The 27,726-nt window shown below is 52.7% G+C and overlaps 2 protein-coding genes across 3 annotated transcripts in view; one reads left to right on the plus strand and one right to left on the minus strand.

Moving 5' to 3' along the window:
- The window catches only part of NR6A1 (nuclear receptor subfamily 6 group A member 1), a 75,687-nt gene extending 57,890 nt beyond the window's left edge, over nucleotides 1–17,797 (minus strand). For both annotated transcript variants that reach the window (XM_050319874.1, XM_050319873.1), the window contains exons 1-2: nucleotides 17,697–17,797; nucleotides 5,015–5,074 (exon numbers count right to left, since the gene is read on the minus strand). In XM_050319874.1, the coding sequence (XP_050175831.1) occupies nucleotides 5,015–5,074; nucleotides 17,697–17,763 (127 nt within the window). In that variant the 5' untranslated portion in view covers nucleotides 17,764–17,797. The remainder of the gene's footprint in view (nucleotides 1–5,014; nucleotides 5,075–17,696) is intronic.
- A 757-nt stretch (nucleotides 17,798–18,554) lies between these two features.
- On the plus strand, nucleotides 18,555–26,062 carry OLFML2A (olfactomedin like 2A). Its single transcript, XM_050320145.1, has 8 exons — nucleotides 18,555–18,649; nucleotides 22,389–22,652; nucleotides 22,834–22,941; nucleotides 23,029–23,214; nucleotides 23,443–23,704; nucleotides 23,817–24,047; nucleotides 24,208–24,393; nucleotides 24,635–26,062. The coding sequence occupies exons 1-8, from the start codon at nucleotides 18,584–18,586 to the stop codon at nucleotides 25,234–25,236; spliced, it is 1,905 nt and encodes a 634-aa protein (XP_050176102.1). The 5' UTR covers nucleotides 18,555–18,583; the 3' UTR covers nucleotides 25,237–26,062.
- Nucleotides 26,063–27,726: the final 1,664 nt, after the last annotated feature.

Consider the following 27,726-nt stretch of genomic DNA (forward strand, 5'->3'; position numbering starts at 1 on the left):
AGAATATGAATATCCACAGGAGGAAAGGCTTTTCCACAACTGCAATTCTGGTACATTCAAAGCTGTTTTAAGAACACTAAGTCAACTCAGCATCCATAACCAGTGTTACACTTCTGCAATTCATTAGTCCTTGTGGTTCCATTTCGTAATTAAAATACTTTTCAGTTTAAGACTTTACAATAAAGAATGTGCAGTCCTCAGCAGTGTTTCCACTGGCAGTCTATGGAAAACATATGCATGGAAAATATGTACAGTGCATGTATACAGCCATCTTTGGATAGCTTCAGTGAACATTCAACGCTGTCGGTGAGTTTGAGAACTAGAAAAAACCATCGACCGTTGACTGTACCTTGAGGTTTATCACAAACCCTCTGCTGAATGGAAAGCCTGAACCTTCAGAGATTTCACATGTGGTTGCCATTAACAGGTCATGATTTACAGATTATATTAAGAGCTACAGAGGTTGAGTTTTTCCAGTTCTACTTTCTCTAAAAGTGAATTGGTGCATAAGAAATGTTTGTTTTCTCTTAAAAAAAACACAACAAAAACAACAACAACAAAAAACCCAAACAAAAAACCAAAACTAAAACAAAAAAACCAAACAACTTTATACTAGAGCAGAATTTCCACAGAACAGAGTATGAGAGCAGTGGAAGGTTCTGTATGGGCAGCACAAAAGCAGGAACATATCCGCACCATATGGTACACTTGGAAACAAATCTGAGCATGGTGTATGTTCAAAATAGCAGAATACAGGCCAGATCAGGAGGGAAACCTCGTTTCCATTTGGGCTGGCAACTTGAGCTTCACTGGAAAAAGCTCTGGAATGTCAGTTCATTTGCTCCCAGGAACCTGTGCTCGATTTCAGCAGCTGCTCACCGGGAACGCTGGGCGAGGACCGGCTCCCTCCCGGCCCGGCCCAGCTGCTCCCGCGGCTCCGGCTGTCGCTCCCCAGCCAGGCAAGCCAGGAAACACCCTTCTTTTGGAAGGAACAGGGAGCCAAGTATGGGGCACCTCAGTGCCACCTGCCTGGAACCTCCTCCACCCCAGCTGGGGGATCAGGTGTAGGGCTGTGGGCTCTGAGAGCCCGTGGCTTCAGAGGGTGCAGGCCCTGGGTTTGCCCCCGCAGGACTGCAGAACCCACGAAACACCCACAGCACGTGCTACCTTGGTGCCCAGGTGTGCTTGCCACAGCCACCGAGACTCCGAGGAGCCCTGAAACAGCTGTACATCCTGAGGCCCAGACGACTGCAGAGGGACTGTTCGTGTGACCACCCCGTCCCAGCAGAGCAGCATCGTCAGCACCTCATGGCTGCAATCAACATTCATTGCTGTCGGTGGGTTTTCATTTCTATCAACTCACTGATCAATGAATGCAAACTGCGGACCAGCCAGCCAAGGACCAGCCTCACACAGCCAAGGCCATACAAGCTCATATGGCCTGGGCAGTTTTCTGGCAAGAAAAGCAACAGTTTTGCCGAAGAAGTGCTTGTATCCAAGTTCTGCTTCCCAAACCCATGTAAGGCAAGTCTATGGCTGTGCCATTATCCCACCAGAGAGGTTCAAGGCACATCATCCAGGTCCTTCACGAGCAAGTATGAGTACTAAAAGCATTATGTAACTTCAGAACTGCACAGGGATTTTTGAAGGGGCAGAACAGGTGAGGGACCAACTCAATTTTAATAAAAGTTACACCCAGTTGGTAAATATCTCACGTTCAGTAAAGTGTAAACCTACAGCTTTACCTGGTGATAGGAAATGAAACTTCCTCCTACGTGAGCCCAGCTGTGGAACAGCACTGGGTCCTACAAAGTGACCAGTGAGATGAGAAAGGACTGAGGCTGTGGGGCTTTGGACTGACAGGCTAGGAATGGGACAGAGCGAGGCAGAAAACAGCCACTGACAGCAGGTGCTGCTGCAGAGAACGTTCCCCATGGCTGTGGTGGGCAGGTTTAGGAGCTGGGGCTGACTGCCTGGGGCAGGCAGGGACCCTCCTGCACACACATCTGTCTGCAGGACAGATAGAACTGACACTGCCTTGAGACACAAGAGCAACCTCTCAAGCTGCCCTCCAAGTATTTTTTAATGACTGGCCATGAATATCTGTGCCCAGGAATGCCACTGTCACTGGGCAGTGCAATGCAGTAAAGGCAGGAGGCCCCTGTGTTGCCCCCACACTCTGAGGAGGGGCCACTCAGACCAGGGATGGTGGATCCCATTCTGCTCAGCAGTGGTATCAGTCAATTCCCTGTGCAGTAGAGGGTCCAAGCACTTCTCTTATGCCTTGTTTCCTCCTGCAGTTGTTTACAGGCTTATTCTGAAGCAGCCTGTTCAGGCACGCTGTGCTGATATCCCACAGGAGCCATCTCCCTCAGCTCGCTGTACAGTTCAAGTCAGAACAACTCACTCATGACTTCTCAACTCCAGTTTGGTGAATATTCAAAATAAATCTGTGTGCTTGTTCTGCTAAAAGACTTGAACTTGTTCAGTCTTACACAGGAACAACTCCACCGAGTTCAACACTCACAGACTGAACTTTGCAGAGGTGGAGCTTTATGAGAAAATCTCCCCTCTCCCTGAGCCTGACAGTGAAGGGCTCTGTTCAGTCACCCCAAGCGAGCTCTTCCACTGACACCCTGGGTAAGTGTGGTGCTTTGATAGAGGGAATTTACTACAGTAATGTAACAGTGAACAGCCCAAGAGCACGGCTGCCAAATTGTTTTAACATTATCAAAATGAGAATGACTCATTTTTTATGCAGTTTGACATTTTGCCTTTGAAATCTCCAATTTTTCAGCATGCTTGGCAGGCTCCCTCGGAAGTGAGAGTGCACAATTTGGACTTTTTCCAGCAACATCTTACATGATGTACAAGAAAGTACTTGTGCATTATTTTAAACAGACATTTCAGCCAACTGTTTTCCCCCACGTACACTTGTATGAAAGTACAAAATACAGAAGTCCTGACAGAGGTGTTCATCTTTACTGCAAGGGCATGTGAAAATAATTCACTGCAATTACTCTAAGACATTTCAGACAAACAGGGAAAACTACAGTGAAGGGGCCATCACCCTGTTTGCCAATGCACAACAAGCCAAAGGCTTCAGCAGTCACTCCACAGATCTTAAAGACTGTGGGTGCACAAATAAGCTTAAGAATTCATTTTCCTACTCTGCTGTAAAAAAATCCTCAAGATTTTTTTTTGTTTGTTTGTTTTAATCATGTTTGGTAATGAGACAGCAAGGGAAAAAACTTACTAAGGGAAGACAGGTTAGCAGACATGTTCAGAATGTTTTTAAATCCATGCTTGGGAAGTTTTAGATGTTTCTGGCACCAACTGTTTGCTCCCTACCAGAGCCCACCCCACAGATGCCCCGGAGCACATCAGGGTGATGCTGAGCTCCAGCACATTCAGTGCTGCCACCACAGCCGTGGGACAGCTGGGGCTGGAGAGCTCTGGGATCTGCCCCAGCAGGAGCTGCCAGGGCTCCTCTATCCATACTGGAGGCTCCAGCAGGGCCTTCCAGCACTTTGGGGACCCCACTGCCCACCGGGTGCCCACCAGCACTGATGGGGGGATCCAAAGACAGGAAGACATCAAAAGAACTCAAGGAGCTCGGTTTATTTAGTTTATCAAAAGTTTATATAATATCTTCATAGGGAACAGATGTTTGACAAGCATTTTTCAGTTTAGCAAAAGGTAACACATGAAAGCTGTGGCTAGACAAACTCAGAGAAGCAATAACATACAGTTGTTTAAGGGGAAAAGAGGGTCATTCAGCTCACGCTGGACATATGCTCTTAGTATTGGCAGATACATTCTGGGAGAATACTGTGGAAAATTCAGTTTTGTTTTAATTCCCTTTAATGCAGGAGAAGCCTGAATGCAGTAAAGCTATGTCAGGCCACAAAGACTCAACAGAATATTAGCCAATATATCATCATAACCTACACATCTCTAAATGACAAATTATTCTACATATGCATGTGGAATTATCTGTTTCCATATAAAAATGATCAACTGCATGAACACCTGGCTAGATGCCTACAAAGGTGTGTTTTATTAATCAACAGGCAAATAACTGCACAGGCATTTACAACTCGGGGCCTGCCATTCCTGCATTCCACACGGCTGTTCTCATTCCAAAGGAAGGAACCACATATTCCCACTGTAGAGGAACCACAGTTCTCCCAGGTTCCCCAGTAAAAGTGCAAGTCCACCAGCACGATGGCACATGGAAGGGACAATGTCCTGGCCCTGGAGGGCTTTTAGCAGCTTGAACATCTGAGCATCATTTCTGAAATGAGCTGTCTGATTGAAATTTCAGATTTGAAAAATCCACAGAGTTCCCACACAGTGAGATGAGAAGTCACTGTGAATGAGGGGTTTGCAGAGGCTCAGCCCTCTGTTAAGGACACGGTTTCCCAGTCCCACCAGTCTGACAAGGGCCTGTTGCCATCTAGTGGATCCCATGGACTGGTCCCTCTGCACGCAGAGGCCACTAGATGGAGCGTTAAGAAGGAATTCTGAATTCCTATTTTTTTAGGTGTCCAGTAGCTCAGATTTTCAAAGTCTCAAAAGATACAGGCCCAGAATTACCGTGAAAGTGAAGAGGATTTCACCCACTGCTCTCAGTTTCCTGAGAAATTCCAGGCTCTGCATTTCCAGGTTTAACACTGAAACAACACAGATAAATAGTTCCCCAACAGCATAATTTACCATCACCTCAGGGGTTTATATCACTCACAAAGAGGCATCTACTTCACTGAGATACCTCTGGTGACAAAGGATCTTAACCTGCATTCTGCTGGTGTAAATAATAATGTACAGACCTGGTCTGTGCTACTTTTGTGAAAAATACCTCATCAGCTCTCACCTACGCGAAACTCCACTTTCATGATTAAGCATTAGCTCTAAAACTTCTTGAAGTCTACATGGAGTATCATTTCACATCTTTGGATTATCTCGGAATGAGAAATTCCAGCTTATCATGTGGCAAGAAAAGGGTACTTACTGCCCATGGAGTTCATAGGGAGGACAGGAGAGGAGGAACTCATCTGCTCCACATCTGCAGCTAATGGGAAAGTGAAAATGAGAAAGATGTGATGTGCATGTTACCAAGATGTTTTTATTTGAAAACTTTCATTTACACTTAAGTTGAATGTACTTGTCTTTGGTCACCTGAGGAAGCTGCTTTAGAAGCAGGTAATTTTTAACAGCATCAGCCTTCCCTCTTTCGAGATACGTCTATCTCGTCCACGTCATCTACAGATCTACTTTTCCAAGCAGTTGTATTGGTAATCTGTAACTTGTGATGGTTTGAGAATATCAATTCAGAACAACTTCCAGCATAAAGAAATTCTGGATTACATCAGCTTTAGACTGCATTCAGACCATTACTGTGGAATGAAAGGACATGATGATCTCCTATCTGTGTCCACTGCACTTTTAAAAGATTCAGGATAGGAAGAGAGATCTTCTTCCAAAGGCAGGAAATATGCTGGTATTTGATCTGGAGCAGCATCAAAAACAAGTGTTTTTAAATACAAGACACTCCAAAGCCTTATTTTCTAACAGCTGAAAGAAGAAACAGAACTTCCTGCCTGTGTTTGCCAGTGAAAAACCCCAAAGTCAGAATGTGATCCAAACCAAATGCCAGATGCCCTCTGTGTTTTGGGAGGGATCCACCTTTCCAGGACCCAAGCCAGGAAAGACCCATCTTCCAGTAACAGGGTCAGTTTTAACCCAAGATTAGGTAAACCAAAGATACATTCTTTGGGGCTTGATCTCTGTCAAAAGGCCACAACCCCTCTCAGCACATCACCACAAACACCAAAGTCAAGCAGATCAGTCTCCATCATTTTGGTGCTGGGAGATCCCACATAATTATATATTCTGTAACTCCTGTTTAGCTTTAAGACCCAATAAATGCAGACTACAAGTTACATTCCTAACCACAGAACACAGCCCCAGAAGCACAACTCCAGCCCACAGGCAGGCTGTGCTGCCAGCCCAAATCCTGCCTTTCACATTCCTGCAATTCCCATTTCTCTGGCAGGAGGCAGTTCCCCGAGGATCACTATTTACACTGAAAAGTGCAAAGTTCTGCCCTAATTAGGCAAACCACAAACAAATGTAAACACTTCAGCAGACCCTTTTTGCAGAACGTGAGAGCAGACACAGCACCACACTGACTTAATCCTCCTGCCGTGCTTTCCTGCCTCTCTGAGCGCCTCGAGGAGCCTCCTCGGTGTAGCTGCTCAAAGCTGCAGCTTTAGGTCCGTGTGCTGAGCACCAGCCACAAACACAATCACAGATTTATTCAGCAATGCCCTGGGTCGTTCCTGTCCTATTCCCCAGTGAATTATCAAGGCATTTACTGCCTAGAACATCTACACATTCATTCATCATCTCGCTGTGTTCAGAAAGATGCACAATCCAGAGTACCCTGCACAGGTCTGTGGTGTGCTCAGAGGAAAAAATGATTTCTGCATCTTGCCATTTTCCACCTTAGTCTCCCTAATGTGGGAATTGCTGGCCCTCCAAAGGAGCTGGCAGCTCACACACTACACGTGTTTATAAGTTAAAAAGGATTCTTCATATGCAGCACAGCCATTTCAGATCCCTGGGAAGAGTTTTGTACTTTTTCCTATTGACAGCTACGTGTGCTTTCACACACAGCCAAATTAAGCCAAAAAATAAATGCAGCTTAAAGTTACGCTTAATCTTGTGTGGGTGGCAAGATTTAGGCGGTGTAGATTCAGCGCTGAGCACAACTCAGCTCTCAGAAGGGCTGAAGGCCCCGCTCAGCAGATGGTCACTCAGGGGTTACCTGCTGCTCTGGCACACAGGGGTCACTGCCCAGCACGGGGGACAGATGGCACAGGGCAGGCACTGAGAACCCATTGTGTGAGCAGCAGTCACTCGGGAGAAAGCTACACCTGCCAACATCTGGAATAGTTTATCAAGTATCATTCAAAAAGCAACTAAATATTGCACGTGCCTCCTGAAGAGAGCTTTCTGAGCGGTGTTTGGAGAGAGACAGTGCAAATTCTTTCAAGTCCTTCAGTTTTAGACTGTTCATGTTATAGGCTGCCAATAACAAAATGTAACTATTTCTCAGCTCTGCTTGGGGAGGATAGTTTCAGTTCATGCTTGAAATGATGTATTCTAACTATTTCTAATATGTTCACCAAGGCAGACACCGCGGTCACCACAGCCCGGCTGCTCAGCTTTGAAGGCAGAATTCCCTCGTGTCCTGCCCAGTGCTGCTGGAACCTGGAGATCCCACACCCAGAGCACAGAACATGGCACGGCTCTGGGATCAAGAGAAGCAACACCTCAACATTTCTGTCCTCGTGTTACTGGCAGATGTATTTATAATGTAGTAATCTCAAAATCACACCTCAATCTTTTTATAAGTATATAAAAGCACAACTAATTCTCCTACACCTGGCCTTGGATAGGTGCATTTAAAAATTTCTCTCAATATTAAAAGAATTTGAACAGCTCTTTATGAAACATGGCAATGCTGACTTTGCTCTCTTATCCATAAGCCCCTCCCCTCCAGCCCTTTTTACCTTCATAATGATAGGCAACACATTAAACTCCTAAAATCAATTCAGCTAAGGCAAAGGAGATATGGATTAAAAACCAGCTAAGATTTTGGAAACTGGAAGAAGATGAAAAGGACAAAAGTCTGCTCAGCTATGAAGAGCAGCTGCTGCCAATACAAGTATTTACCCCCTGACCCCTCCTCTGCCCACTCAGTGAACAGTGCCAATTGTTTCCCTGTATTATACACTGTTTACAAGCCCTGAGTGGCATGAAAGGAATTAATAATTCAGCTCTTGGAGCTGATGACCTTTATTGGGGTACCCCTATTTGCTGAGTAGGAATCAGAGCAAAAAAACCCCTTGAAGCCACAGGGTTTCTTTAAGAGTTTTTCACTTTACAGCCTAATTGGCCACCATAACATAAATCAATTATTTCTCCTGTTTTAAGCAACAATGCTACCTATTCTCAACCACTCAATTTCTTACTCCTCTTGTATCAAGCCAGGCCTTGTTCTTTGACTTTTACAATGGTCTGGTAAACACACTGGCAAGGCCAGCTTGGAGAGCTTCGCAGGATCAGGAACATTTGGGAACACCAGCAAAAAGAGGTTATGCTATTTTGAACTTCTCTTGACCTTTGCCTGCCCTTGTCCCTGGTTATGCTAATTGAAGGGGTATATGGGCTACTCCCAGAAATGAACTTAGCCTGAACCTGTGACACAGCATTGGACTTTGAGGATGAGTTTGGGACCCCCTCCCCAAAGGCTGTCATCTTACACGCAGGAAGGGAGAGCAGGTAAAACACAGTCCCCTGAGCACTGCAGGGACACCCAAGATGAGAGGGAGCAGAACATGCTGACTCAGTGAGTCACATCATCTTCCCCCGTGTCCGAACAGCTGCCAGGGATCAATTCATGGATCCCTGAGGCAGAAACAAGCGGAGCTTGTGGGGCTGCAGACAGAAGGACATGGTCACAGCACAGCCTCCACAGGCACAGGGTATTCCAGATGTGGCTCTGCCATGTCCCACAGGAGGCACTCAGTGCTCCTCTCAACCTCCTGGCTCTCAGACCAGCACAGGATGGGCTGTCACCACCACAAGCACATCCTGACTCATTGTGAGGTTCTCCAGGACCCCAGGTCATCCCTGCCGAGCTGCTCCCAGCCTGTACCATTCCATGGGGTTACTGCATTCCAGATGCAGGACTCGGTGTTTGTCTCTGTTTAACTTTGAAGTTTCAATTAACCCTTTCCTTCAGCTTATCGAGGTCCTCCTGAACAGCAGCTGTGCCCTCATCATGGTGTCATCTGCAAGTCTGATGAGTGTGTCCATCCCATCATCCAGATGGTTGACAAAATTGCTAAATAGTATTGGCCCTAATATTGACTCGCAAGGACAACCACAGCATAACAGGCCACCAGTGAGTGCTTGAACCCTTGGCTGCCACCCTTGGAACAAAACAGCCCAGTTTTTCACCCAGTTTGCCTACAAGGATGATGTGGGAGAGACTGTCAAAAGCTTAGCCTAAGGTTAGTGACACAATTACTCTCTCCTCATTCATGGATCCAGTCATTTCATTGCAGCAGGAATGAGGCTGGTCAGGCACAATCTCCCCTTGGTAAACCCACAGTGACTGTTCCCAGTTACCTTCCTATTCTTCAAGTGCCTGGAAACGTCTTTTGGGAGGATTTGCTCCATACCCTTCCCACTGAAGGAATGAGACGAGGATGACCAGCCTGCAGTTCCTCAGAGCAGCTACTACTGAGCAGAGCCGAGTTAAAGGTGATTCATTGTCCCTTATCAGCTAAATTCTACTATACAGAGACATTCCTCCCCTTTCCCCTACATTGGGTAGAGCTTGTCTTACCTCAACACTGAAAACACACACTGTTTGCAGAGAGAAGTGGGAAGTAAGGTCATTGCGATAAATATTTTTACTCATTTTCATTTACACAGAAAACAATCCCAGCTCCTGCTTACCAACAAAACTGAAAGGAAACCTACAGAGGGTTGAACGTTCCATGTACCTGCACTGCGTTCCTCAATAAACACTCCACAGACATTGTTATTTTAAATGCCTGTTTACATTCCAGTAAAATTCTGTCAGCGTGGTATCTGATTTATTGATGCCATCAAAAGTCACAGGATTCCTGACGTGCCTCCTGAGGCACAAAAATCAAAGCAGAAAGGAGCTGCACGTTGCTGTGGTATCAGCATTACCCCAGATGGGATGGGATGGGTTTCCAGAAGCCGCCTGTGTTTTCTGAGGCAGAGCACAGTGTGCCCTTCTGGAAAGTTGGTGCTTCCCTGGGAGATTTAGCAGGCTCTGCTCCTGAGAAAAATGGGGTGGTGTGGATGGAAGTGCCATCCACAGCCACCCTTGGTAACAGCAAGGTGCATCAGGGCAGCTCATTGCTCTAAGGGGGCTCATTCACATTTGCATCTCATTTTACACTTTCAGGCTACCAAAAGAGCAAACTTCATACACAGTCAACCAGCAAAGCTTTTTAAAAAAATGCTGCTGATGAAAAGAGCCTCGAGGCATGTCCTAAAATAAAAGTGATTATCTGTTTCATATCCAATGCCTCTCAGCATGCAATGCCCCAGCCCACAGGCTTTGTCCCTGGGCATAAAATTTGGCATCTTCTCTACCTGGAATACATTTTGGTTGACCAGGATACTGCCTTCCAGGCAGCCCAGCCAACTCCAATATTGGAAGATCAATTGCATAATCATTCTGTAAATTTGGGGAAATTCTTTATTGACTTTTTCATCACTGATAAAATGTTGGCCAACACAAGGCGTATTACTATCCATCAAAATCCATCTACAGTCCACTAGAGTTACCTTCACTAAAAAACCAGAATTGTCTGACATTATACAAGAGATTTTTTTTAAGAGTCACTATCAACCCAGATTAATATTCATCTACTGATAGTTAACAGCACATTATGATACACAGAATATGCCAGCAATCATGTTGCAAATTACCCAGTGTTCCCAGGGGCGAGTTGTTCCAAACCCCAGCCAGTGCACCAGGCTGGACAACCCCTGTACCTGGACCTTTTCCCCACAGACAGGTAACGTGCCCGTTTAATGCAGCAGCCAGTGCAGGAATGGCACCGACACGTGATCAGTCTGAAAACAGCTGTTTTCCCTAACCTCAAGGTTAATTAATTTCATGGCATTTATCTTCCAATTTTAATTAGTGGAGCTAATATTACAGCTCCTGACTGTAATGGACTTGAGCTGCACGCTGCCAGGACCTGGCTGGCTGCACCAGCCCTGGGATCAGGAGCCTGGGCAGCACTTAGTGAGTGAATTGTGCTCTGAGGATCACGACAGAAGCCTTGAATATGAAAAATAGGTATAAGCACTACACATGGGAACAAGCTTCCTCATTGTCACCACAAGTACACAGAACACTGCATCATCCAAATAAACCACTGAATGTATAATTAACATTAAATCAGCATTAGAGGGAAAAGCTTCCCAGCTGCCTGGTGCAATTTGCTCCTGCCACGTTCAGCTATGGCATGAGATGGGCAGCAGCAGCACATGCTCACTGTCACACCACACCTACTGCTGGCATTTGGGATTTAAACCTCCCAGTCCTGTGGTTCAGCACATGGGAGGGACATGTTAGAATATGAAATACTCTGCCCTGTAAATCAATCCCCAGAGCCATGGCTCTCCCTGCACGCCATGCAAGGACCAAGGCACGAGCTGAGCACTCAAAGTGTCAGTGTGGGAACAGTGGTCGGTGTTGCTCTCCCGCTTTTGTGAGGTCTTCATTTCCCACAGGCCACCTGGAAGAGGCTGTGGCTCATGGCAATAACTGACCAGTCCTTCAGACTCCAGGTTTTCCTTCCATTAACTGATTCCAGCGTCCTGCTGGTGAAATTCAGCGATCCACAGCCTCACCCAGCACCTCCCTCTCAGCCCCACCAGCACCCTGGGTTTTGTTGGAGTGAAAGGCTTACATTAAGCATGTGGCCTCCCAGGGACAGGGATTACAAACGGGCAGGAATCAAGGGAAATTGGATTCTTTCTCCCCACCTACCTCTCTGCCCACTGTCTCCCATGTTTGCAAACCGTATTAGCTCCTGCTGCTTGCAATTCCAGAAACACTTCCCTTTCTCTTCGGGGCTCATTCCAGCCACATCTGCCTACTGCCATAATCTCATTTTGCAGGACACCACATCTCAGAGTAGCTTTTAATTGTGGTAACACATCTAAGCATCTTAAAAAGCACTTCAGAAACTGTTTGACAGTTAGAAAATGTTCATCAGGATAGAAGCACCATTCCTAGCATTTGGATATTTGTGGATATTTGTCTCCACTTATACTAGGAAATCACCTTAAATACAGGATATACATCTGCGTTTTTAAAAAGGAGGCTCGTAATCTTTTCAAGGGGAAATTCAATCTGGATTGAATTTAGTATATACTGCTGCTCTGAAGAGCAATCTGAAATCTTAATTCACATTTAATCTAACTTAAAAAATAATACAGGAGTTCAACGTTTCGCTGATTTTCACATAAAGGCAGCATACACAAATTTTGCCTCTCTCAATCTCAGATTTTAAGACACATGATTACAAGTTTTACAATTCTAAAATAATTGTTACATGCATTGGTAAGGGAAATCTATTCATATTCTCTCTTTTCAAGCTGCTCTCCACTGGTGCTCCACAGATGGCCACGTTCTGCTTGGGCAGTGGTGGGTAGGGTTGGTCACCCAGCACCCCCTGCACCCTCACCCAACCACGCCTGAAACATCTCAGAAAACATCATCCAGTGCGGTCTGCTGTCTAGAGGACTAAACAAGATCAGAAAGGCTGTGGCACTGCCATTTATTTTGCCATAACTATGGCATTTCTTATGCAGCAATTATTGTAGAGGTTTCCCTAGAAAAAAACAAAGCTACAAACAACTCTCTTATTCCAATTTATAGTATCTTTGTAGATTATTTTCTAGTATTTCTTATTTGAATTTCAATTTATTTGAATTTCAGATTATTATTTGAATTCAAATAACTCCCGTCCACGTGCTACAATAAAATATTCCACAGATATTGACAACTACAGGTTACTTATTATTGGGTAACCTATACATATATATATATATATTTTTAGCATAATTCAAAGATGAAAAAAGAGACCAAGCACTCAGAGGTGCATGTCTTCCCCAGCACCAGTTTGCAATAGCAGCTGATTCAAACTTAAGTTGTTTTATGAAGAAACAGTAAAATTTTAAAATTCTGATCCTCTAGATAAAAACATGCTGCCGCTGGACCTGCCACATCAGAACACAGAGGTTTGGGAACAGGAAACAAACCCTTCACCTGCCAGCTACAGAAAGGGAATGAAAAAATATCTCAAAAACCAGCTCAGCATTACTGGAAACAAAACCTTCAGTGCAGGTTGGAGTTGCCAGTCCAACATAAGCTGCTTTCTGCACAGACTGCCTTTTCCAAAAGAGGAGTCCTTTGCACTGAGGGTGTGAGTTACCCTCGTGAGGAAGGACGAACACAACACTCTCCTCTGTGCACACGAGGGAACATTTCTGGCAGTGCCGGCCAGCCCCGTTTCCCACATCGTGTGATTGATTACGCTCCCCCCTTAGAGGAGTTGATTGGTTTCCTGGTGCCAGGAAAATGATTGATGAATATTTCAGGCCATGGGCCTCTCTTCCTGCTGGGTGTCCTTTTCACATGTCTCCAATGGGCCTGGGGATTTTTTGCAAGACTAGGAAGTGTCATTTTTATGGATATCATCCTGTGATAGAACCACTTCACTGAGCAGAGGCCCTGTGTAAATCCAAGTGAAATACTAAAGGTCAACTCAAGTGTTAAGGTGATGGACCCAATCAGCACGTCCCAGGTAAGCAGGAAAACAGAACTGGGCAAAGAAAAGCTTCACAAAGCAGCAGAACAGGAGGCAATGAGTAGCCACACTGAGCTTGCTACTGCAAACTGGTAGCAGCACACTGGTACCCAACACTGGCATCTTTCCTCAGTTTCCTTCAGTTTTGTAAAACACTACAAATAAGGTAAATTTGCAGGTAAGAATAATCCCTGCTTGTGACCCACAGAAAGGGCATTTCCTTACTGCTGTGGATAAAACAGGCAGAGGATGTGGAGTCTCCTGGCAAGAGCACACACAAGACATCTGAAGCAACAATATACTTAGGAATAATTCCTTGTAAGTATTGCCAAAAAACATAGAACTACAGCTGTGAGAGTGAATGAAGAGATTTTTGGAGGACAAGTTGGTGTTTGGCAGAACTTTCAGAGACTCAAAGTTCTTTTACAAATTTTTACTACAGCCACGACAGCCATCATTTAATCACTTGGCTTAGGGATCTGAGGGCTCCAAAGCAATTCCTGCAGGTAAAACCCTGGGCTTCTCAGAGCTGGGGGGGTTTACCCAACGAGAATTTTGAGATTTAGTCCCCAGGACTTCACAGTTCCAGATTATGTTTCCATAAAAACTATTCAAGGTTTTTATCACGTTTCAGCTGAGAGGTATTTCCAGACAAGGACATCCCAGCAGTTTGCAGTCAGCCTGGTATTAGAGCCATGATAAATTTTTCTGGTTTTTTTTCCTGATGTGTTTATGAAGGGAAAACGGGTTCGAAAAAATTAATTTCACACTGAGCAGACATTTCTCTAAGTTTAAATTTCACCAGCTCTCCAAGCCCATAGCTGGGACGGTTAAGCAAGGGAAGGCAGACACGTAACTTGTGCTCTCTGAAGGACGTGGGGTGCACCCTGAGTAAATGAAACCTCCTTATCGAAGCGCTGGAGAAGAACTCACACACTCCAGGCATATACTGCTTTCAAGATAAGTTATGGGCAATCATTTACCAATAAAGAACTTCACTGAAGCCTCTCTGTGGTGCACTTCCTCTTTCTAACAAAACCTGTACAGAATCATTTTTATCAACATATAAAATCTGGAAGTCTTCTAATTATGTAATTAGAGCTGTAATAATTAAGACCAAAGCTAAACCTCGAAGGGTCCCCTTGTCCCCCAACTTCCCTTTCTCAATTAACTCTGCACAGTGATAACCACTCTGGCTTAAAGGCTAAAAAAAGGACAGGATCAAAAGGCTGGTTTAATACAGCTGGAGGGGAAGAATGCATTTCAGCTCCCCAGCAGCCATCTGATGAAACCCTGGGCCAATTCTCTATGTAAATGACTTAATTAGAATTACCAGATTACACTGCTGAAGGCTTTATTTAAATAGGCAGTTTATCAACAGGATAAACTGTGCTCCCATTCTCACAGAATGCTGGCGTAAATGCATCTGTTCAAAGCTCTACCACACAGGAGTTGAACAGTAATTCAATAAAACCACTGGCACATCTTCCCCATCAAAAAAAGAGACACCACAAAGGGCTTGCCAGAGGCAGGACAGAGAGACGGCTATTGCTTCCCAACAATCACGAAATAGTCTCCTGGATCAGGAAGTTCCCTCATTTTCTGTAACACAGCATCTTTATACCGCTTTATAGCAAAGCAGGGAAATAATCCTGTTGCTGCAGTGTCGCATCACACACTGCATCTGCTCAGCATCCAGCACAGGCCTGGCCTCGGCACAAAAAGGCATGCATAAACCCATCTTCCTGATTAATGATCTACAGAAGACATCAATACCAAATTCCAACTTTACACCAAGAGGTATTTTTCCATCTTACCATCAAATCAAACAAAGGAATTCAGTTCTTCCTAAATCACAAATCATTCCTTTCCCATCACAGACCTGAGTTCAGAATTCAATTATTTTCTATTATTATTATTTACAATAGCAAGAGCTATCCACATTCAACAAGCCAACACTGAGGTGAAATAACACTCTAGCTTCTTGTTTATTCAGAGACATTTGACTTCAGCAGCATTCCCATTCGACAACTCCATTTGTTTTTCTTCCTAAATCTTCAAAGAAATGTTTATAGCAAGACCCAACTATATCAATGAAATAGTCTTTGTTAAGCAGAGGCTTATCTCATCAGATGCAAAGCAACCAAGCCTAAAGAACCACTAAAAATGTCAGTGTGTGCCAGTAAGGTTTGGGAGCGCTGTGGAAAAGGGAAGGGATGTAGGCAATTTTTTTTTCGAAAATGTTAACATTCTTTGTGCTCTGACAACTTTCCTCTTCTCTCTGGTATGAAGTTCATCCAGATCAGTAATCTGCCTATCTGAAACTCTGATAATTTTGCAGGAACACAAAATTCAAGTTGTTTCCTGATAAATCTGTCTTCTGTGACCACACTACACAACAAAGTGTCCACAGTTACCTCAATTCTAGATCATCTGCTTTATCTCTATTTTAGCTAAAACAAAAAATAACTAAAACTGTGTAAAAGCCATCACATCTCTCTCACAGAGGAAAAATGTGCCAACTGAAGCTATAGGGAAACTGCTCTTATATGCGACCCTGTTGAGAAAAAATTGCTACTACTGCAGGAAAAATGAACACCTTAATGTAATTACTTTAAAAAAAATTGGTTTCACTCGTTGCCATTAATTTGCTCAATGACAAAATATGTTTCTTACATGGAAGGGGAGGTACTCAAATTGGCAAGGGAAAAACCATCATCTTATATTCTGAGAACGTCAAGTGCCCCCTCAAATAATGAGGCTGCAATTGCCCGTAACTGCTGAAATAAAACCACGTCATTTGAAAGTTATCCCGAGGCTTCTCTCACTGAAGACACCAATAAACTTGCAGCAGTTTACTCTGGGTTAACACAGAAGCCACGTGCAGAGCTTAAGTTCATTAATGATTTTAACACAGCCACCAAGAATACATTCCGACTTTTACACCTCTGTCCTGTGTACCTATATTTGCATCATACAATTTTAACTGTTTTCACGAAGATGCTCAGGGTATCAGAAGTGCCAGTAATATTCCTCAGAAAGAGGAAATGTTAAGAGTCTTCATTTGCCATTACCATTTGCAGGTATTTTATAAGCCCATGAATTACCAACCCAATCTTTTCTGCTCCTCCCCTGGCCACCCGAGGCTCTAGAAAGACTGAAGGTCAAGCAATGTCTCAACACTGCCCCAGTATTTCACATTTTTGAAGGCAAAGCAGTAGAAGGTTGTCACATTATCCATTCAAACGACTAACTGCAGCCACAGGTACATCTGTCACATGAAACAGCTATACAAGACATGCAAGGAACTCTTAGAACTAATCTGATTAATCAAAAGAGATTCCCCCAAAATCCCACGTCTGCGAGAAAAATAGCAAATGCAGACAAAGCACTAACACTGTTGGACTCTTGGGGACACCAAAGCAACAACACTTCACAAATTAAGCCATAAAGTTCAAAAAGTATTAAGGATGTATTAAAGTATTAAAAGCATTATTAAAGTATCTAAGGGTATTAAGTGTCTTTCATCCAATTGGACATCTAATTAAGCGAGGAGGAATAAAGTGCTTCCAGGGACACAACTCAGAATTACACTTTAGGGTGGTTACAGAAATGCCCATTTCTGCAGTTCCCGCACTGCGTGTGTTTTGGTACCGCCTGTATCTTAAACCGAGGATGCTGCTTGATAAAAAGCCTCTTTTGTCTGAGCAAACCCTTTGTAGAGAACCCGAGTACCTTAAGATGGTAAAATGCAATTGTAAACCATAAAAATTGGCAGGGACATTCAAGTGCAGATGCGGCATCTGCATAAGGGAAGTGTAAAAGGGTCCCAAATGGTGCCCATAAACGCCGGGCCGGGACCGGCTCCCAGGGGTGAGGGGAACACAGCCGGGGGCTGTACCGGGACACCCGCCCGGAGCCACCCCGCACACCCCGCGGCACAGCGCGTTCGGAGGGGGAAAACACGATTTTTGTGAAACGAGTTAAATTCGCAGGAAGCGCCGCAGCGCCTGAGGGGACGCGAGCCCCGCGTGCCCCGCAGCGCCCCGAGCGGGTCCCGCCGGCCCGGCCCGGCCCGCGGGGGCAGCGGGGCAGGCCGGGCAGCGGCCTTTGTTGTGCCCCGCGCCCGCGGAAAAGTTGTGGCCACCGGGACGCTCCGACCCCCGGCACCCCCCGTGCAGCTCGGCCCCGGCCCCGCGCCCCCGGCCCCCACCCCGGCCCCGGCCCGGCCGAGCCCCGCGCTCCACTCACCGGTGCGGGGCGGCCCCTTGCTGGCGGCGCGGGGCTCCGGGAGCTCGGCGGGCGGCTCCAGCTCCATGGCGGCGCCGGGGCCGCGCCGGGCCGGGCCGGGGCGCGGCGGCTCTCAGCGGCCCCGGCGGCCGCGCTGCCCCATGGCCGCCCGGGCGCTGCTGACAGCCAGGGCCGCGCCGCGCTCGGCCGGGCCGGCCCGCCCTGCTCCGCCCCCCGCGGCACCACGGGAGCCGTAGTCCGAGCGCCGCCCGCGGGGAGCGCTGCCCCGCCCCGGGCGCCGAGCCCCGGCCCGCCCCGGCTCCCCCGCGCCCCTGCACCCGGACCGGCGAGGCGCCAGGGGGCACCCGCCGGCCGAGCCCCGAGCGCTGCCCGCGGCACCGGGGAGAGGGGAAATGGGCACCGGCACCGGGAGGGGGGAAACCGGGCATCGGGCACCGGCACCGGACACCGCGAGAGGGACACTGGGGAGAGGGGAAACCGGCACCGGGAGAGGGGAAACGGGCACCGCCACAGGGAGGGGGGAAACCGGACACCGCGAGAGGGGAAACGGGCACCGGGCACGAGGAGAGGGGAAACCGGGCACCGGGAAACGGGTAACCGGGCAGCTCCAGCGAGGGTCCAGCCCGGCTTGCCCAGGGCCACCCCCCTCGGGGACGCCCAGCCCGGGAAAGGGATACCGGGCACCCCGGTACACGAGAGCCCGAGCGGCCCCGGGGCGGGCACGGCCGGCTCCGCCCGGGGGGAACGCGCCGCCCCCGCCGCTGCTGGGGCCGGTGCCGTCGCCGGGACGGGGCGGGACGGACGGGCGGGACGGGCGGCTCCTCCCCGCCGCCGGGCCGGGCGGAGCGGAGCGGGGCTCGGTGCGGGCGGTCGCCGCCGCTCTCGCCATGCGGGCGCTGCTGCTCCCCGCGCTCCTGCTCCCGGCGCTGGCCGCGGCGCGCGGCGCCGCCACGGTAAGGACGAGCCGCACCGGCACCCACGGGGGTCGGGACCGGGACAGCAACCACGGCCAGTGGGTCCCGGCCGCCGTGCCCGGCGGTGCTGGGGGCGGTCGGGGGCAGCCCCGTCCCCGTGGGGCAGGTCCGGTGTTCCGGCGGTGCCCGGCGGGTCGGGCGGTCCCGGGCGGAGCGGGCGGGAGTCCCGGGCGTGTCTGGGTACCGGAGCACCGGTGGTGCCCGTGGTCCCCTCGCGGTGCGGGTTCGGAGCAGGGAATGGTCCGGGCTGGGGGCGCGCTCGCGGGGCTGGGAGGTGCCCAAGCCCCGGCGCTGCGGCGATGGGCGCTGCACTGAGCGACTCCGTGCCAGAGAGAACAGCCCGGACAAGCCTTCCCCCGCGGGGCTGAGGAGCGGGCAGCGGGGGAGCCAGCCTCCCCCGTGGATCCAGGAGCCCTCGGTTCCAGCTGGAACCTGTCTCCCACGGGGTCAGTGGCCTCAGAGGCCGGAGCAGGGACACCAGGATCCAGCCCAGAGGGATGGTGCTGGGAGCAACTACTGCCAGGATCACCAAAACGTTAAAAATACAGGATTTTCCAAGACATTTGGTGGAATAGGACGATAACACAGCTGTAGTCAGCAGCACTTGGCTTGGAACAGATATCCAAAGCCTGGAATGCCCTTCGCTGGGTTCCAGGCGGGGTGCCAGGGGTGATGCTGCTGAAGGACTCTGGGATCCGCGGCCCACGGACCCACGCGGTGCTGTCACCTCCTCCATGCCTCCCTCGCTGCAGGTGCTGCCTGCTGTGCTCAGAGGTGTTTTCTCCGTTCTTGCTGTTGGATGAGATCCCTTCAGTGGGCATATGTGTGCCACACGAGCACTTGGCATGGCCGTGTTCCCGTGACCGACACGGGACGCCCGAGCAGCGCCAGCACCCGGGGCCTGGCTGCCGTCAGCCACGGCCCAGCCCTGCCAGCACCGCTCTGCCTGGGCTGCAGGACGTGTTTGACTCCTTGTGCCAAACCTGGGAGGAGGAGGAAGAGGAGGGTGACACGGTTTCCCTCCCGTGACGGGGACATGCCTTCCAGCAGCTGTGCCAGAGGCGTGCGGTGCAGCAGCTTATCAACACAGCGTGTTTTCCTCCCAGACGAGTCCTCTGGCAGCGGACAAAGGAGAGCTTAAAAGCTGGCCAAGGGTCATTGTCAAAGGTCCTGCTTTCTCCAAATAATGTCACAAACTTAGTGCTCACATGGATGCTCTTGCAAGAGATTTCAGAAACTGGGAAAATTACCCAGCTCATAAAACTGGAAGTGTGGAAACCCTCAGCAAAGTGCAGGGACACTCTCCCACACCAGCCATGGCTGTGCAGCCCCTGTGGATCTGGGACCCACTCTGGAGGATGGGCGGCACCCACCTCCTGCACCCTGGGCTGGGGTCTGCAGTGAGCAGGGGGATCCAGGGAAAGAACCCCCAGAGTCCCCCTGGGGCTGCAGCAGCCCCCATTCAGGTTTCTTAGGGAGCTGTTGGATTCCCACCCGGAGCAGCAAAGGCTGCCTTGTGCCCCCACATCCTGACCCACCTGTTGAGTGTTCTGGAGAGGGTCCATGTGTATGGCAGGTGTGGGCTGTGCCCTGCCGAGTCGGGCACAGGCTGACAGAGGGCACCCACAGCAGGTGACCCTTGCAGAGGCTCCCCACGTGGGAGCCTGTTTTTTAATACTTCCTTGTTTATGAGTTTTTCTGTATAAACAGAACATGTGGTTCCTGTTTAAGGAGCTGGTAAAAGGCAGAACAAGGTTTAGTGTTACGGCCCCACGTGAAGGCGGGCGGCTGTGGAGCAGTGAGGCACACACAGGGCTGGAACCGGGGGGGTCCCTGGAAAGGGGTTGGCCCTTCCTGCCACGGGTGAGGCTCTGTGTGCCAGACACCCCCTCACCATGCGGTGTCACAGCTGCTGTGGCTGCTCTGGGCTGGTTTGCTGCTCTGGGCACCCGCCTGCTCGTGCTTCACCCCAGCAGGGCACGCAGGGCCTCTGTGCCATTTGTGGCTCCCACCACAGCATGCCAGGGCTGTGGGAGACCCACAGCCCACAGTCACCTGCTCCTTTGGGAATGAGCTGCCAGCCCAGGCAGCTGCAGCCCTGCCCTGCAGAAGGTTCTGAGGGCAGGGGGGATCGCATTGTGTGCCTGGGTATCGGGCTGTGCTGTGGTGGGGGTACCTTCACCAGTGCTTGGTTGTTGGCAGGAACAGGGGACCCCGGCTAGGAACTTAAGTGGGATTCCCATGGGGCCACTGGGACCTCATGTGGGGTTCCCACAGGGATGTGTGTGCACACCAGGACCTCATGCAGCACAATGTCCTGGATGGACATCGCTTGTGGCCAGCACAGCTGCCCAGCTCGGGCCTGGGGAGCTGCTCAGCTCTGTGAGGAGGGGCCAGCAGCTCGTGGCCGGGCTGTGAATCGTCCTGCCTGTTTGCACAAGCGCCAGCATGGCCATGGGGAGGTCAGGGGGCCCGGGGAGGTGCGAGCTTGTCGACTTGGTGTTTGGGGAGGGGGTCCCTGCCCTGCTTCCTGCTGAGAGCTTGATTAGATCCTCCTCAATTTACAGCCTTTGGCCCCCCGGTGTTTTCCTTCAGCCAGGGGGACCTGGTTTCCTTTTGAATGAAAGAGGGTTTTTTGAAATGCAAAATGCGTGAAGTTTTGCAGCCCTTCAGGAAGAGAAGGAAGCCCCTGGCCCGTGTGGGCTGTGGGGAGCCGGGGGTCTGTGCCATGTGGGCAGTGCTCAGGGAGAGCTGCTGCCCCGGTGTCACCAGCGTGTCATCCCAGTCAGGCTCTGGAGGGAGGGTGCCTGTGTGGCCATGGGTGCTGCCTGCAGGCAGGACATGGACCCCGTGGGCCTCTGCCCTTTCCCACGCCGCACTGTGCTCTGCTGTGGTCCGGGGAAGACCGGGAGCCAGAGCTCAACTTGTTTCCCAGCTCTGCCACCATTCTGTTTCCCAGGATGAGTCAGAGTCCCTGCGGGCAGAGCCCTGTCCCTCCAGGGTCACTGTGCTGCCTGTCGCTGTTCTCCCACCCTCCCGGGTGCTCGGAGCAGGCGCAGCCCCGCACATGGGGCACCCAGCACAGCTCCTGCCAGCCCAGGCGTCCCCCAGGGTGCACAGCCAGTGGTGGGGGTGAGGGGGGCTCGGCTCCCTTGTTCCTGAGCACAGCAGGACTAGAGGAGAACTGGGCTAAACCAGCTGAAAAGCACCCTGGCTCCTAGCGTGAGTCAGGGCCATGTGTGGAAACAAGAGAGTCCTTGAGCATGTGCCTGGGGCCATTGCGGGAGTCTGGAGGGGCCGAGCTCACCCCGAGGTGGCTGCAGTGTCACCATGAACAACGAACCCTGTGTGGGCTGGAGGCCGCGGGCGTGGGGGCACAGAGGCACTGCTGGGTCTTACCACCACCCCTGCTCACTCAGGTCTTGCTGGAGGCTGGGAAACAGCCACGGAACTGGGACTGGATTACCCGGCCCACAAAACGCTCTGGTAGTCGCAGGGACAAGCAGCTGCCTGGGCTTTGTCACTGTCAGCCCAGGTGCAGAGCGATGAGACACAGTGCTCTGGGCCAGACTCTGCCTCACCCTCTTTGGGGCACAACCAGGAGCCCCTGGGGTGGTGGGAGAACTCTGGGCAGGCAGCAGAGAGGAGGGTGGCTGTGATGGCTTGCTGGGGTCAGCGGGGCCCTGCTGGGACACGAGGCTCACCACGTGTCCCACAGGTGCTGGGTGACATGGACCAGGTCAGGATGACCTCGGAGGGCTCCGACTGCCGCTGCAAGTGCATCCTGCGGCCGCTCAGCAAGGACGCCTGCAGCCGCGTCAGGAACGGCAGCGCGCGCGTGGAGGATTTCTACACGGTGGAGACGGTGAGCTCGGGGGCCGACTGCAGGTGCTCCTGCACCGCGCCCCCCTCCTCGCTCAACCCCTGCGAGAACGAGTGGAAGATGGAGAAGCTGAAGAAGCAGGCGCCTGAGCTCTTCAAGGTACCTGAGGCATGGTGGGACTGGGGGCCAGACACACCCTCCCCACACTGCCCAGCCCTGTCCCCTGTGCCCCAGCCCTGCCCCGTGCCCCAGCCCTGTCCCCTGTGCCCCAGCCCTGCCCCGTGCCCCAGCCCCTTGTCTCAGCCCTGTCCTGTGGCCCATCCTTGCTCTTCCTCTGCAGCTGCAGTCCATGGTGGACCTGCTCGAGGGAACGCTGTACAGCATGGACCTGATGAAGGTGCACTCCTACATCAGCAAGGTGGTGGCCCAGATGAACACACTGGAGGAGGTGAGCTCTGGCAGCACCACCTCTGCATCCCCAAGCTCCTCAGGACTTTCTGGGTGTGCCATGGTTCCAGCCTCTCCTCTCCTGCAGACCATCAAGACTAACCTGAGCAGGGAGAACGACTTCATGAAGGAGAGCGTCCTGCACCTCACCAACCAGATGAAACGCTACGAGAACTACTCTGACATCATGCTCAGCATCAAGAAGGAGATCTCCAACCTGGGCTACCAGCTGCTTCAGAAGGACGCAGCTGCCGTCCCCGAGAGCAAGGCACAGGTACCCTGAACCACAGGTACCCCCAGCCATGGGTACCCCGGGGCCCGGCCCCGCAGGTGCAGGTGCAGGTGCACCGCCGGTGCTGCCTGGCAGAGCTGAGCTCCCCAGGCTTCTGGCAGTGCACCCCTGGCAGCCAGGGGCTGGTGGCTGTGCCCACTGCCTGCCTCGGTGGCAGCAGGGAAGTGGAGGGGTGGGAGGGGAGGGGGTCTGACAGGCTGTGCCCCCCAGGACACGGCAGGCGGCCGAGAGAAGGAGGCGGGGCGGTACCCCAGCACCCGCAAGGCACTGGGGGACAAGGCGGCCCCCCGAGCGCCCAAGGAGAAACCACTGAAGCCTGAGAAGCCCAAAAAGGAGAACAGCAAGGCCAGGGCAGGGTCCCAGCCCACAGCCAAGCCCAAGCCCCTGGCGCACCAGCAGACCGTGGTCCGAGGCATCACGTACTACAAGGTGGGGCAGGCGGGAGCGGCGGAGGGGCCGGCCGGCAGCCGCGGTGAGTCCCGGCGGTGGGGCACAGGTGGGGGCATGGGAGCACCCTCCCACCGAGGCAGAGGGCCTGGGGCTGCCCCTGCAAATGCACTGACTCCCAGCTCGTCCCCCCACAGAGAGCCCTGCAAGGGGGGCAGCTGTGCCGGAACAGCAGGAGGAGAGGGGTCCCCCTCTCCCCCCAGCTGAGGGCACCCCAGCCCAAGCTGTTGCACAGACAGAGACCGCCGTGCCCAGCACCACAGCTGCGCCCAGCACTGCCCCGGCCCCCCGCAGCACCACCCGCAGCCCCCCCAGCCCCCTTGGGCAGGGGGATGACAGCACTGGGGACCCTGAAACACCAAACAGAGGTGGGTGAGTAGGGGGCAGCTGGGAAGGGACACCCAGCCCTGCAATCCCAGTGCCCGTGGCCAGGCCAGGCCAGCAATAGCCATGCCATGGGAAGGAGGAGGAGGCAGCTGCCCAGGGCAGGGATAAGCCCTCGTCCTTCTCCTCCTCCGTGGTACCCAGTGAAGGAGGTGGAGTGCGAAGGCACCATCGAGTCGGTGGAGCCTCCTGTGGAGCACCACAGCTACGGGCGCAACGAGGGGGCCTGGATGAAGGACCCGGCAGCCAAGGATGACCGTATCTATGTCACCAACTACTACTATGGGAACAGCCTGGTGGAGTTCAGGAGCCTTGACAACTTCAAGCAGGGTGAGGGTCAGCAGCTGAGTGGGTGCAGGGTCAGCTCCTTCTGGGTGGGTGCCCGGTGCTGTGTGACACCGGCTGTGCCAGGCCCTGGGGCAGTGGGCAGCTCATGGGGACCTGCGCTGGGGAGCACCCACAGGGCAGTGAGGGGGACACAAGTCCCCTGCCACTGCCAGCACACTCGGGCCATTGTGCATGGGACCCCAGTGCTGCAGCGGGTCCCAGCGCCTCTCCCGCCCCCTCACAGGCCGCTGGAGCAACCTCTACAAGCTGCCCTACAACTGGATCGGCACCGGGCACGTGGTGTACCAGGGGGCCTTCTACTATAACCGTGCCTTCACCAAGAACATCATCAAGTATGACCTGAAGGAGCGGTACGTGGCGGGCTGGGCGCTGCTTCACGACGTGGTGTATGAGGACACGACGCCCTGGAAGTGGAGGGGCCACTCAGACATTGACTTTGCTGTGGATGAGAGCGGGCTCTGGGTTATCTACCCGTCCGTGGACTATGACTACTCGCAGCAGGAGGTGATCGTGCTGAGCCGACTCGACCCCGGGGACCTCTCGGTGCGCAAGGAAACCACCTGGAAGACGGGGCTGAAGCGCAACACCTACGGGAACTGCTTCATCATCTGCGGCATCCTCTACGCTGTGGACACCTACAGCCAGAAGGAAGGGCAGATCTCCTACGCCTTCGACACGCACACGAACACGGAGGCAGAGCTCCGACTGCCCTTCCTCAACCACTACTCCTTCACCACGCAGGTTGACTACAACCCCAAGGAGAAGGTGCTCTACGCCTGGGACAATGGCCATCAGATGACCTACGGGCTCCACTTCGTGGTCTGAGCACCCAGGCGGTCCCATCCGCACTCCTGTGCCCACCCTCTGCTGTGCCTGGCTGGGGCACCCTCACACAGCCTGGGCCTGGCACCCCGACCCCAGCTGGGCCAGGGCTGTGGACAGCCCAGCTTCCACCCCAAACCCCTCCCCATCCACTGTGCCCGTCACCTGCACTGTGCCCACTGCACTGCGGGGCAGGGAGTGCAGGTGAGCACAGCCCCCAGCTGACACCCCCACGACAACGTGGCCCCCGGGGCCACGGCAGCTCGGCTGGCATCGCCTTCCTGGGGACGCAGAGAGGAGCCCAGCCCCACGTCCCTCCAGCACCGCTGGCACCGCGGCAGCACCCGCCCCGTACCACTGCACTGAGCACCCACTGCACTGCACCCAGCCGAGCCCCCTCCCTGCACACCCCCTGGGACCGCGCGTGCCGGGACAGCCCCGTGCCCTGGCCTGTGCCCAGCCCTGCGGGGCAGGCAGGGCCTCTGGGAGCCAGGCACGAGCAACAGGTGCCGGTTGCTATTTTAGGAAATGTGGTTAAGATGCCCTTGCTTTTGCCGCTCATTAGCTTGTTATTTAAACGCATTCACTGGAGCTCTCTGAGGCCCCTTGGGCAGCTGGTGCAGAGGAGCCTGCCCGTAGCACCGGGGTGTCCTGCCCGCACACCTGCCCGCACACCTGCCCGCACACCTGCCTGCAGCAAGCCCTGGGCAGGGGAGCCCGCGGCCCTCCCGCTCTCCAGGTGAGGCAGGGCAAGGGGCTGCGGGCGCTTGGCTTGGTTTTGGTCATTTTAGACGTGAACAGTATTAAAACATAACAGATGTGAAAACGGGCTGCATGTGCTGTCGTTTGTCCTGAAGCGGGGCAGGGAGGAGGGGCAGGGCAGCCCCATCCCTCACTGTCCTTGTGCCTCACCATCCCTGTCCCTCACTGTCCGGTCCCACGGCCAGGCGTGCCCAGGGGTTGCTGTCACGCGTGGCTGCTGTTTACCGCACTCCTGGCAGGCACAGCTCCCCACACCGAGCCCGGAGGGACACCCCACATCCCCCCGGCAGCACCAGCACGATGCCACAGCAGCACAGTGGCAGGCGGGTCCCAGGGCAGAGCCAGGGCAGCAAACGCTGCTGGGTCCGGGGGTAAAGGGAATTTGGCATCGCCCAGCCCGAGCTGCAGCCCAAGAGCCGCCGGGAGCCGAGCCCCGCTGCTGGAGAGCGGAGTAGCTGAGCGTGGGCACGGCGGGAGCAGCTGCCCCGGCGCTGCTGCACAGCTTGGCAAGCGCGGAGCTGCCGGGGGCCCCGGGTGAGAGCAGCCCCCGAGCCCAGCGCCCTCCCGTCCCCGTCCGTGCGTGCGAGGGCAGCCTGCCCTCGGCCCCGCCGAGCCCCGCACGCAGGCTGGTGGTCCCGGGCTCGGTGCCGCGGAGCCAGGCGGTGTCCCGGGACGCGGAAATGTTTTCCCCCTGCAAAGACCTGAAGCCGGTGCCAGGCGTGGGCAGCCGGGCACCCCCTTCCCTGGACCCACGCTGCTCCAGGTGCTGCTCTGCACCAGCCGCCCCTGCCCCGCCTCGGCCCGGACCCCGCACCAGCGCTGCGCTGCTCCCCTCGCTTGGCCGCGAGTCCTCGCCACAGAAAGGAACCGGCCGACTTTTCCCCCCGGGCTGGGTCCCTGCCAGGCTTTTATCCAGCGATCCCCAGCAAATCCCTGTCCAAACAATACGGATTTCTGACATTTTTCTGTGGTAAAGTAAACTCCCAGCACATCTCTAATTCCAGGGCTTTGTTGTTCTTCCGCAGGGGCTGCCGTGGCTCCGTGCTGCGCAGGGATGGGCTGCAGTCGCCCCTCTGCTCCCCTCGGTCAGAAAACATGGGAATGGAGGAATGAAACCTGCGTGGTCAGAGGACTACGTTGTGTTGGGTCGTTTGGGCTGCCGCAGGGACATTCAGCCCCATCAGCCCCTTGTGAGCTGATCCTTGTCCTGGCACCCATTCCCAATGCCTGGTCCTGGTCTCTGGTCCCAAGTCCTGCTCCTGGTGCAAGTTCCAGTCTCAGGCAGGACAAGGCAGGCTGGGGAAGATGGGGGTCCCCAAGCAGTACATGGTGGGGACATGTGGGTGGGGGCAGGATGGGCTCCCACCGCGACGGGCGCTGCTGACTTCCAGACATTCCTCCTGTGCGTGGCCGGCACCACCTCGGCTCATAACGTGATTAAAAGATTAAAATCTCTCAGTTCAGCAGCAAGCAGCAAATGAAGCTTGAGACAGGGATGCTGGGGGGCTGTGGTGCCCAAGGGCCCCGTGACAGCAATGTGGCGCCTGGGAAGGGCAGACGAGGCCACTGGGCAGGTGGCTCTGGTGCCGCAGCCCTCACTCCCAAAATCCCCTCCCGCGGGCATGGCTGCCCTCGGTGCAGCCAGGCAGTGAGCACTGATCCCCCCTACCTCCTTCTCAGTTACTGGCTGGGCTGGTTTGTTTGTGGTGGTTTTGCCTCATTCCTGGCCCC

This window comes from Myiozetetes cayanensis, unplaced genomic scaffold (assembly GCF_022539395.1).
Source record: "Myiozetetes cayanensis isolate MyiCay16 unplaced genomic scaffold, myiCay2020 scf23, whole genome shotgun sequence".
In the NCBI taxonomy this organism is placed as follows: domain Eukaryota; kingdom Metazoa; phylum Chordata; class Aves; order Passeriformes; family Tyrannidae; genus Myiozetetes; species Myiozetetes cayanensis.

Excerpts from the sequence above, each read along its gene's own strand:
- OLFML2A (XM_050320145.1), top strand. The coding sequence starts at position 18,584 with ATGCGGGCGCTGCTGCTCCCCGCGCTCCTGCTCCCGGCGCTGGCCGCG. Across the intron at positions 18,650-22,388 it reads CGGCGCGCGGCGCCGCCACG|GTGCTGGGTGACATGGACCA; the intron begins GTAAGGACGAGC and ends CGTGTCCCACAG. Across the intron at positions 24,048-24,207 it reads CCCTGAAACACCAAACAGAG|TGAAGGAGGTGGAGTGCGAA; the intron begins GTGGGTGAGTAG and ends CGTGGTACCCAG.